The 11,489-nt window shown below is 40.0% G+C and overlaps 1 protein-coding gene across 5 annotated transcripts in view; it reads right to left on the bottom strand.

Moving 5' to 3' along the window:
• The window catches only part of exoc6b (exocyst complex component 6B), a 119,690-nt gene that overhangs the window by 92,427 nt on the left and 15,774 nt on the right, over positions 1 to 11,489 (bottom strand). For all 5 annotated transcript variants that reach the window (XM_037546660.1, XM_037546662.1, XM_037546663.1 and 2 more), the window contains exons 2-6: positions 8,784 to 8,949; positions 7,596 to 7,643; positions 7,347 to 7,437; positions 7,071 to 7,116; positions 4,385 to 4,589 (exon numbers count right to left, since the gene is read on the bottom strand). In XM_037546660.1, coding sequence (XP_037402557.1) covers positions 4,385 to 4,589; positions 7,071 to 7,116; positions 7,347 to 7,437; positions 7,596 to 7,643; positions 8,784 to 8,949 — 556 coding nt within the window. The remainder of the gene's footprint in view (positions 1 to 4,384; positions 4,590 to 7,070; positions 7,117 to 7,346; positions 7,438 to 7,595; positions 7,644 to 8,783; positions 8,950 to 11,489) is intronic.

Raw genomic sequence — 11,489 nt, 5'->3', positions numbered from 1 at the left:
TGCTTTATCCACATCAGTACAGCCTGAATAATTTTCCTACAACTCTGGACTGCTAGCTAGCTGGCACACTCATTTATTCTTGCTTATAAATGAAACTGATAACATGCTGCCTAAGAACCCAAAGCAGTAGGAAAGCTATTTTGAATGCACATGAAGTTGCCCCCACAAATTGCAAACGTCTCACCAGCTGTGCCCAATTGCATTCTCCAAAGAGTCCAATGTGCACAGCTGGTAACTGTAAGCAACTTGTGACAAGTTAACCTAGTATTAGGTATGATAAAGAAACCCACAGAAGGGAACTGGCTCATAACTGTGTCAGTAATTCAAATGGTTTTCTTGGTTTTTTTTTTGCCATTTTCAAACAGCCACAGACAAAATCAACACTCCAAAGATGTTTTTAAAGCATCAAAAGTCATTACACTTTTGGCCTCTGTGCCTGAATCTACAGAAAACAAAGAAGAAAGTCTCACAGTTCCTCTCATCACTTTATGATATACTGAAGATAGGTCGAATAACTGTTTGTAAAGTTGCACCTCTTCTGCCAGGCAATCACTGAACTGTTTGGTCTGCTAGGGCTGGTTTGACTCCAGTATTGTTTGGCTCTTGTTCTGGCCCCCAATGCTGCCCATTCCAATCAATGTTATCTTGAAGCACAGCTCTGTAAATTCACATGACGCATGGTTGAGATTTTGGATGTGTGCATGTAAAGGCCTCTTTGCACTTCACTTACTCCTGAACTACTACTATACACGTATCCTCTCAAAAGTACAAATCAGCCTTAACTCACTATAACATACTATTACTGGACAGAAGTAGACAATGAGAGATTCAGGGTATTCTATGCTATTTACATAACCACTTGAATATGATAACTGAACAAATTCGATTATGATCGCATTATTAAATGCATGTAAATGCACATAAATGCACTCAGGGTCAGTCACATAAGCAATTCTATTAGAGGTTAAGATAACTAATGATCTTCTTGCCTCTGATCACAGCTACATATCTCTCTTAGTGCTACTTGACCTTAGCGTGGCTTTCGATACAATAGATCACAATATTCTCTTAGAAAGGTTAGAAAACATGGTTGGAATCACAGGGACAGCCCTATCATGGTTCAGATCTTACCTATCAGAACGTTATCAGTTTGTTAGGGTAAACAATTTATCTTCCAATTATTCAAAAGTGAGATTTGGAATTCCGCAGGGGTCTATTTTAGGACCATTATTATTTACACTATAAATGTTACCGTTAGGCACAGTTCTAAGTAACCATGGCGTAAACTTTCATTGTTATGCAGACGATACTCAACTGTACATATCAGCCAAGGCTGATGACAAATACAGGTTAAAGAAAATGGAGGACTGTGTAAAAGACGTGAAAGGCTGGATGTCACGTAACTTCCTCCTATTAAACAGTAACAAAACAGAGGTTCTGCTTCTGGGTCCAAAATTAGCAAGAAGTAAATTACCAGATTTAATCTTAAATCTCGCCGACTTTCCAGCCGCACCTGGATTAGCAGCAAAAATCTTGGCGTTATAATAGATTCAGATTTATCATTCGATCAACACACAGGCAGCATCACTAGGACAGCTTTTCTACATCTTCGCAACATTGCCAAGATAAGAAATGCCCTGTCCCTGCATGATGCAGAAACACTAGTACATGCTATTATTACTTCTAGGCTAGACTACTGTAACGCGCTACTGTCAGGATGCACGAGCAGGAATTTAAACAAACTCCAACTAATCCAAAACGCCGCAGCCACGGTCCTCACTAAAACTAGAAAATTTGAGCATATTAGTCCAGTGCTATCATCACTTCATTGGCTGCCTATTAAATTCCGTATTGATTATAAAATCCTTTTATTGACTTATAAAGCCCTACATGGTCTTGCTCCCGAGTACTTACAAGAACTTGTTTCTCATTATGAGCCATCACGACCACTCAGATCACAGAGTGCTGGCTTATTAATAGTCCCCAGAATTCAGAAGGTTTCAGCTGGGGGAAGAGCTTTTTCTTATAAAGCCCCCAAACTCTGGAATGATCTTCCAGAAACTGTTCAGGACTCAGACACAGTCTCAATCTTTAAGACTAGGCTGAAAACTCACTTGTTCAGTTTAGCTTTTGGTAGGCAATGTTCCCCCCTAGATAAAGGCAGCAGATCCAGGGGTCCATGGACACAGGGAATTATAGTAAACTGAGACGCTGGTGCTGTCGTCCCGCTGCTCGCACGCGGTCACTCAAGTTTGTGGACGGTGGAGCGGAGGGAAGCCAAACTGTTTCAGAGTGCTGCCGTGTCTGTGTGTCCTTCTGGTTCTCTCATTTTAGTTAAGCTGTCATGGTCAGATCTGCCGGAGTCGTTAGCCACACTCTGTAAATGTTTACATTCCCTGTTTATGTACAAACAGATAGAATAAAACTAATTCAATCTCCCTGCTTTCTTTCCGAGTATGCAATCACCCATATGTCCAGCCGGACACTGAAGGATGACTGACTGCCGAGCCCTCCTGCTATCCCTCTTCAGACCAGCTGCCCATGCCCCAGCTGCCACCACCTGCCTTAGACTAGCTACCCACACTACACTGATATTCTCATGGACTCCTAGCTATTCCTAATACCAATATTACTGCTATTAATATTAGTAGTATAATCTCTTGTAGGTAGTTTGACCAGAGGAGGATGGGTCCCCCCTGGTGAGCCTGGTTCCTCCCAAGCTTTCTTCCTCAGTTCTGAGGGAGTTTTTCCTTGCCACTGTTGCCCCTGGCTTGCCCACCGGGGGGGGTTTTGTACATTCTTACAGACCTGTTAAAACTTTGTCTTTTCCGAAATTCTGTAAAGCTGCTTTGTGACAACATCAGTTGTAAAAAGCGCTATACAAAATGAATTTGATTTGATATTATGTAAAAAAATGTGCAATTTGAGCCAAGTGTGTGACAAATTAGGCAAGTAGCTTGCACAATGGTAATTGTGCTGGCTCAGTATAATCATCCATGACCTGTTAGTTACATTAACCTTGTAGCTCCAGTGCACAACACAGACAAGAGCACAACAATACATACTAAAAGACAAGGCAGTATATGGGCAAGTCTTGCAACTGTGCAACAAGAACATGAGCATCCACTAGACTAGAACACAGTCTTGGCCCTCCTACTGAGAAGAGTATGTGAACCTTCCTGCGACATTGTCTTGGCCTCTGCTGTGTCAAATGGTTTGTTTATTGGGAGTGGCAACAGTTCCATAATGAGCAAAACTGGTTGTAATTAGGACAGAAATAAGGAAAAAAGAAAAGAAAGAGGAATGAATAGGGAGGGAGAGAGAGAGAGAGAGAGAGAGAGAGAGAGAGAGAGAGAGAGAGAGAGAGAGAGAGAGAGAGAGAGAGAGAGAGAGAGAGAGAGAGAGAGAGAGAGATGGGGTGTAGGCACAGAGACAGAGCAGAGACAGAGATATTTATATATTTCTAAGAAGCTTGGGGACTTGGTGTCTTTTTGGCATTTGAAATTCCTCCATGTTTCTCATCTTGGACTAATAACCAGTAAAACAAAGCAGGACTTTTTCTGCATTCCACGAAAAGTCCACTCAATTTCTCTCATATGTGTTCCCTCTGCCTTTTACTTAACTCTGTTTTGTCCCTGAAGAAAGGTCTCTGTACAGACACACAGTGGGCACAGTGCAACTGTCCTCTGGCGTGAGTAAACGCCATTGAACAATCTTTAATTCACAACAGGTTGGCAATTCTGTTGCCAAGGAGTTAGAATAGATGGGCAGAGATAAGGAGCAGAAAAGAAACGCAAAATAAATAAATAAACAAATAAAATAAAAAATAACGAATTACATGCACCAAAACAGTAGTCCAGCTGCCTTTCCTACAGCGACCTAAACCAGGGGTCATTCTATATTTCTTTAATATGCCAGGTAAATTAACTTTGTAGACATGAGCCTGTCAGGTTTTCTTAAAAGAGCAAACTTCCAGAGACAAAGCTTCACTTGTAGATGAAGTTGAGTATAATGCTTGCAACTGTGTTTCTAAATAAATTTAATGGACTGATGTTAGACCACATACATTCAGCTCCACACGATACACGAGTTCATTCATGTACTTTTTTTTGATTCTTTACTAGTCATCTTCCACACAAGGGGCAACGTTGATACCAATTCAGCTATTATGCTTACATGGTCTATGGTTAAACTGAAACTTTGCACTTAAGTGGACAGGGATCTGAAAGGTAATCCTGAGGTCATTATATCACCATTCTAATAATTTCTCACTGTTGGTTACATTTACTACAGCAATCAAAATCTCATTTTAAATGCCTTCTAATCAAAAACATTAGAAACACTGACTCCTACACCATCATCCACAAGGTTTCCATACACACACCTGTTTCATTGCCGTCTCTCCGATCTTGTCTGAGTGTTTGCGTATGCTCTCCAGGAAGTCTTTCAGATCAGACATGGACACATCTCTGATGTGTGTGCGGAGGACTGGGATGTTCTCTGCCATGATGGCACAGAACCGGTAGCCCCCCGCCTTCGGCAGGCAGGTGTGCTCCAACTGCTCCAACGTGCACAAAGCTGGGTAGTATCTAAACACACAAATAAGAAGTCCATATGAACATCAGCCATGGCTCTTCTAAAAAAGCTTTAAGCAAAACTGTCAAGTAATAGCCATTAGCCTCCAAAGGTTTAAGCAATTATGGAAATGATCGTCAAGTGTTGCTGTGCAAACTGACCAAAACTGAACACTAAAGTAAAACCCCCTGCCAGCATAAATCCACACACTCTGTATTTGAGAATTTTTTGAGTACTCCAGTTCAGAGTTCATTTTTAAGAAAATGTGAGAAAATAAGACACCTGTACATTAATTTTAGGCTCAAATAAATCTAACAAATGACACCAAATCAGGGTGAATGATTTAGGAACACACACAGATGCACATGAGGTCGTTCAGCATTACACAATACTTCACGCTCCAGAGAGAGCCGTTCCTGGCCGACCTCTCCCCTACCTCGGGGCTAATGGCAAAACCAAGCAACAGAGGGAGGCAGGAAAACACAGAGAGAAAAGATAAATAAAATAAAAACGGACGTAAGATTTTATTGTCGTCAAGTTGCTCATCCTCGGGTCAAAAGCAGGACAAGGCCAAGCGAGACAGCAAACTATAAATGATTACCAAATCCGTTCATGAAAAACACAATTTCCAACTGTCATACTCTTCTACTTACAGATCAAAAGCAATTGATCACGGATGGTACTCTTTATTATATAACATGCCACATGCTGACCATGCATTCCACTTGCATGTCTCAAAAGGACTTTGCATCAGGCAAATTTTTTAAAAGAGAGAGAGAGAGAGAGAGAGAGAGAGAGAGAGAGAGAGAGAGAGAGAGAGAGTCTACTTCAATCCTATTGCAGCAATCTGCCTCTGAGAGCCTGAAAATTCTCTCTTTCCTTTGGTGCAGTCGTGATCTGAGAGGACTCTCTTTTTACTGGTCATCTCTAGTCTGCTCAAGGCATCAGCCTCTCTCTCCAGCTCTTTCAGCCACTGACTCAGGACCAACACACTTAATCATATGAATGTTTTTCATGATCTTGAGGTTTACGCTTAAATGCTTAGAATTTGTTTCTAAAACAAATATAAATACTGACAACACCAAGTTTAGAACTTCAGAGCTGGAATTACATTCAAATTAACAGTCAGAAACAACAATCATTATTATTCCACAGGAAATTATTATTTTTCATTACTACGCATGTCTAATTTGGAATGTCCATCTTCAGTCAAGCCCATCTGTGCTTAGCCAAATATTTAAATTGTTAAACTGTAAGCAGGCGTGCCAAACTTTTTTTCCCAGGCCAAAGCTCTGCAGAGCTCATCAAATCCTGAAGATCTCGTTAACTATTTCACCAACTGAATCAGATGTGTTGATCAAGCAAAAATCTAAACTTTGAACTCAGTTACACACCCATGGTCCAAAGCAGTGGTTTTCAATCTACAGGCTACAGCCTCCCAGTTGACCATGGTGGTACTGCTAAAGGGCCACTGACTCCAACAACAGAAAATACTACAAAATATATAGTTAACCAAATGTAAATATGAGAAATATTGTTACAATAATTTATAAACAATGCTCTCATCATCATAGTCATATTTAAGATGAGCTCAGTGATTGTTCTGCAAAAATACTAGGTAGTTATGTTTAAGTTAAGTTATTGTCAAACTTTTCAATTGTATGGAATGTATCAATCATAAATAAATGGTTAAAATCTGGGTCTTTCAAAATGAAAGATTCCAAGGCTTGGACACCTAAAAACAGCCTGAAATGGCCACTGCATCTCACACTGAGAAAACCAAGCATAAACCAAAAGAAGAAAATATGAGGCAGATAACATGGCTTGTTATGCAAGGAAACTGAAAACAGCAACTACTGCTCTGTGCTGCATGCTCAGGGATCTTTTCAAATAAAGTTTGAAGCCAAACAACGTATACCATCCCTTGGAAATAAACATGGCAAATACATATTTAAAACATATCAAACTGAGCTAGACCTCCATTCACAACTTTCCATTCTATAGCCCGACATCCAACAATTGGTAGCGGCTAAACAAAACTAGCTCTTTCATTAGGCGAGTCAGAAAAGAGAGAGAGAAAAAAAAATTATATCTCCTTGTGGGTCACATTTTCTACAGCTTACAAATGGTGTCAGTGAAAGAAAATGTTCTATATTTGGTCTTTTAAAATATTGCATTGTGCGAACATAAGTTTTTAAAAATATCCACTTCGCATTTGGAAAGGCCAAGCTGCCACGGATCTGTTTTGGTATTGAAGTGAATTTAGCTTATGCTTAAATCTCTGCTGCCACCTACCGCTCATGAACGGGTAAATTTACTTTGACATATTCATAGAGATACAAATTGTGGGCAACACTTTAATTGAACCTGTGTGCCACAGACATTATCTGTCTTGATAAATCACAACATCATAGGACATCCATGACTTGTTTATGGCATAGTTATGCAACAGGAATGTAGTGGGTCATCAGAACATTTTAATATGCAGTTTTTACCTTTTGGTCCTCATCTGTTCTTGTAGTCTGCTGTACATTTCCAGCACTGAAAAATAAAGTGAATGTTATGAGCTACAGAAGAACAGTTGAGTTGTTTTTACCTACTTCATATTTTCAAGCTCTATATGTTTTTAGTTTATTCGACTGTCAAATGCTCTCAAAGCATGTTAGTATTAGAATGACCAGTGTTGGGGGTCTTAAATGGCACAGAACACACACATGAACACTGAATACATGACAAAGGAAGTAGGCACTACAAAGCTGTTGGGGCCACACCTGGCAGGCAGTGTGTGAGCTTGTCAATGGTGGTTGCGATGTTCCTCTGCTGCAAACGACACTGCTTCAACTCATCCATGGTTGTCAGCAGCTGTAAGTGTACAAACTCTGGTTTCAGTTAGGCACATACATTTAAAGCAGTATATCAAACGAACCCTGCTTTATCCATCATGTAAAATGCAATAAGTAGAGCTAAGAGTTTTATGTCTAACTGTCCAGGTCAACTTTTTAATGACAGGTGATTTTTACCTCCTTGCCATCACTTTGTAGCTTCCTGTTGGTCTCAGTCACCTGACCCTGAAACAAATAAGCAAATGATCAACAAGAACTGCAGTTTCATCTGCATCAGACCAAAAGTCTCATCTTTCATGTTATAACCATCTTAATTTCACTTAGCAACCATGAAACCCATCAGATCTATAACAAGAACGTTTCCCCTATAACGAGAACATTTTAGCCCTCAATTATTTTTTTAACATTCAGCTCCACTGCTGAATGTTAAAATACTGAATACTGAAAAACGAAAACATAAATCGAATAATCAAATAAAAAGGGTTTTCACTTGTTCTTATGAAAGCCCATCACACAAAACACCAGGTTATAGTTATGCTTTTTTAATGTTAGTTAACGAGTCCTTTACTGTCAAAGCCATGGTGATATCACGGCAGTAACAATAGAGCTGTTGAGACTCAATTAACTGCTCTAATTTGAGGTGATGTTTATGAACAGTCCAAGCTGGCTTTCCTAGCTACTTACTCCTTTTTTGTTACACCATAAAATGTGAACAAAATATTATAAAAAATAAACCTGTCAAATAAGAAGCTGTTCAGCTTTGAACAAATATGTTCAGCTTTGTGCAATAATGCTAGTTTTAATTGCCTGGTTCAGTCCAAATGCTCTGGATTGCTAGCTAGCATGCTCTCCACTGCATTTATTTCAGAGAATAAATGACAGCGTTCTGACTGTCCAGAGCAAAAGGAAACTTATTAAAACTGCACCAGGTTACAGGAGTAACAGCTGAAAAAAGGCTGCTTGCTATGACAAATGTTTATCAGTAATGTTTTTCCATTATCTTGTAGTATTTAAAACCCAATTAACACTTTTTTAAATTTCTCTACTAATATGAAACACATATCTTAACTTTACATTTTCTTAGGGAACAATGTGTCCCAAACTGGTCCTCTGGGTTCCTCAGACTGTCCACATTTTTTTTTTCATCCTTATGTCAGGTGAGTTAGCCTGGAGCAAAAACATGGGCCATCTGGGGGCCCTTAGGACTATGTTGAGAAAGACTATGTGAAAATGCAAGTGTCCAATAATTGTAGCCCTACTGCATAAATCCTTATATCTTGCTCATTTCCTTTTCCCCTTTTAAACCTTGTACCATATCTCCTCTTGGCCCAGGTTTTATACGCCTCTCTACCCTCCTCTGCTTACTTTGAGTTTTTGGGCCTCTCCACGAACTTTGAGCAACTCTGTAATGGAGTCGACAAAGCCCTGGAAGTGATGGTTGCACATTTTCTCGATCTCACGGTCATGGTTACGAATCCGCCCCTCCAGCTTCTCCATAAAAAGTCCATGCTCTTGCCCATCGTAGACTGATCTATGAGTGGGGAAAAAAATAAAACTCAAACCACTTCACAGATTTTTTCAAAATACAGCACTGTAACTTCTATTACAATTACTTAGCACAAAGTATATGTAGGTCATTTGTTTAACGCAGGGGAGTGGTACTCTGGTCTAAGCCCAAGTGCAGTATTTTTCCTGCCCTAATACAAAGACTTGTTCATTTCTTGAGGACTTCCATCAGGTGTGTTGAAACCACCTGAACCATTGAGACATGTCAAACTGGGGACCTTCTGGGGCAAAGTGCTGCAGAAATTAGCATTTACCTTCATCTAATGCTCTGAATTCAGTTCATGAAGGCCTTGCTAATTAGCTGATGTGCTGAATCAAGTGTGTTTAATGAGGTAGCACGCTCAAGTTTGCACTTACAGATCTCTACCACCAGATGGCAGGCCTGCATGAGAAATAACCCATCAATAGAACCTTACTCAGCTCAAGACAGAAGACTCATGTTAATGTGTCATTTCCTCTGAAATTCAGCCAGTGATACTAAATTAGAACAAAGCAGGCTACCCAGTGTATCTGATGCAAGGTGATGTGAAAGTTGCAAGAAGGACTTTTTTTTTTTAAAGTCAGCAGCAGAAAAATCCTCCAAGATTCTGCTCACAAGCATGGTTTCAGTTCCTGTGATCTCAACTTTACAAACTGGTACTACACGCAAACACGAAACAAACACCCAGAGGAACAAAAAGATATAAGCAGAGTCTCAGTCCAGGACAGCACTGTCTCATAGGAAAAAGTGTCAGTGAACCTTCAAGGCTCCAAAGCTGGAAACATGCAGCTCTCTCACACATTCACAGCACATCCATTGCGAATGTGTGAAAAAGGGCTACATATTAGTCACAATATTAAAATGCAATGAAAGTTCACAATTTAGTATTCTCATTATACTCTGAATGAAATTTGAATGAAGAAAAATGATTATATTGTTGGACAGTATTCTAACGACACTAGAAATGGTAAGCAAGAAGAGTGCTGGAGTCAGCGTTTGCAAACCAGTGTTCAAAAGAACACAGTTGCGTTAGATGGAAAAATGAATAACATGCTCATTGTTCACCATCCACCACCACATCATATATTTGCATTGCAATTTAACAAGGTCACAATGCACCCGATACATTATCTGGAACACCTGTGATTGTTTGGGACTTTCCTGGCACACAGTCAATGTATGAGATTTGGTAGAGGACTTGCTTGCACATCACAGCCTTCTGAGATATTAGTACTGCAAATATCAATACTGGGGTAAAGATTCCAATCTGCCAAAAAACGAACAATTCATTGGCCGATTTTGTGTTTTGAGCCAAAAGTCTTTTGTGTAAATAGCTGAAAAAGACACCCTAATCATGCTCCACTGCACCTGAGCACACACTTCCTGTTAATAAGGAAATGCCCCTCTAGGAGCAGCTCACTCTTGACGCAACTTGGGGTTTCCTCCACAAACACACAGTCCAAAATAGCTCAATAAATTGTGGGTTGTCTCAAATACAAAGATTACAGCAGGAATAACCAGAACAACCACGGCTCCTCATCTAGACTTAAAGGAAGATGATGTAGTACACATTTTAGCTACACAGGAAGCAGCAAACTCTGTGTCGTCCCTTTCTATTCAGCTGGATTGGATCATACCACCAATAATTCTCTCAGTTGGTCTATGCAGTAGGTCTTCTCACTGAGATGAGGGTTGACTGATCTGAGAAATGTCTTTAAGGACAGGTCTGCATTCCACTACAATATACAGCACAGCAAATCTGAGAAAGTAAACTACCAGGCAGCATTTCTTGACTGCTGGGGATTAAAGCTCCTAGGCTTCTAAACTACAAGGATCTTACAACAAATTAGGCTAATCATTATCACATCGTTGGCCTCTGCACCATGTTGAAAATGTAAAGGCATCTCACTCGACATAGTATTCCAAATCAGAAAATAAGCAGCATCTCTTCTCACCAGCATTTCTACAGAGATGTGAATAGACTAACAAATCTCAGCGATCATCAATGGCTGATTTATGAAGAAGAGGTATTCATATGGTACACCTATCTGAAAGATTTTGCTTTGTAGCTGTAATACACAGCAACATATTCTTAGTTTTGTCCAGCAATATAAAGAATGCAAATAAGTAATTGCAAAGACAGGCACAGCATTTCAAAACCCAAGAAGAATCTCATTTCTATGCATGCAGAGTATACACTTCACTAGCAGCCACAGCTGTTTATCACAGCTGAGCCTGGCTGTTCAATAGCAAATGGTCACTGGATCCACTCAGATGTCCTCTGACAAATCAATAGAAACCCCACAAGCATGACAAGCATGGGATACTGCATTCCTGAATCTTCTGCCAACACCTGCACATAAACAATTATTCAGGTCCCAAATTTCAACAACTGAGCATCATGCGCAGACATAATCTAGGCCATCCTGGTAATACCAACACTTGCAGCCCCAAGGCAAAACTCTGGTTTTGATTATCCACGCTTGCCTAAATCTCAGAGCTGAGGGCATTTTGGAGAACGGAGC

This window comes from Pygocentrus nattereri, chromosome 2, assembly GCF_015220715.1.
Source record: "Pygocentrus nattereri isolate fPygNat1 chromosome 2, fPygNat1.pri, whole genome shotgun sequence".
In the NCBI taxonomy this organism is placed as follows: Eukaryota; Metazoa; Chordata; class Actinopteri; order Characiformes; family Serrasalmidae; genus Pygocentrus; species Pygocentrus nattereri.
Note: the sequence above shows the minus strand (reverse complement) of the source record. Positions and strands in the feature narration are given on the sequence as shown.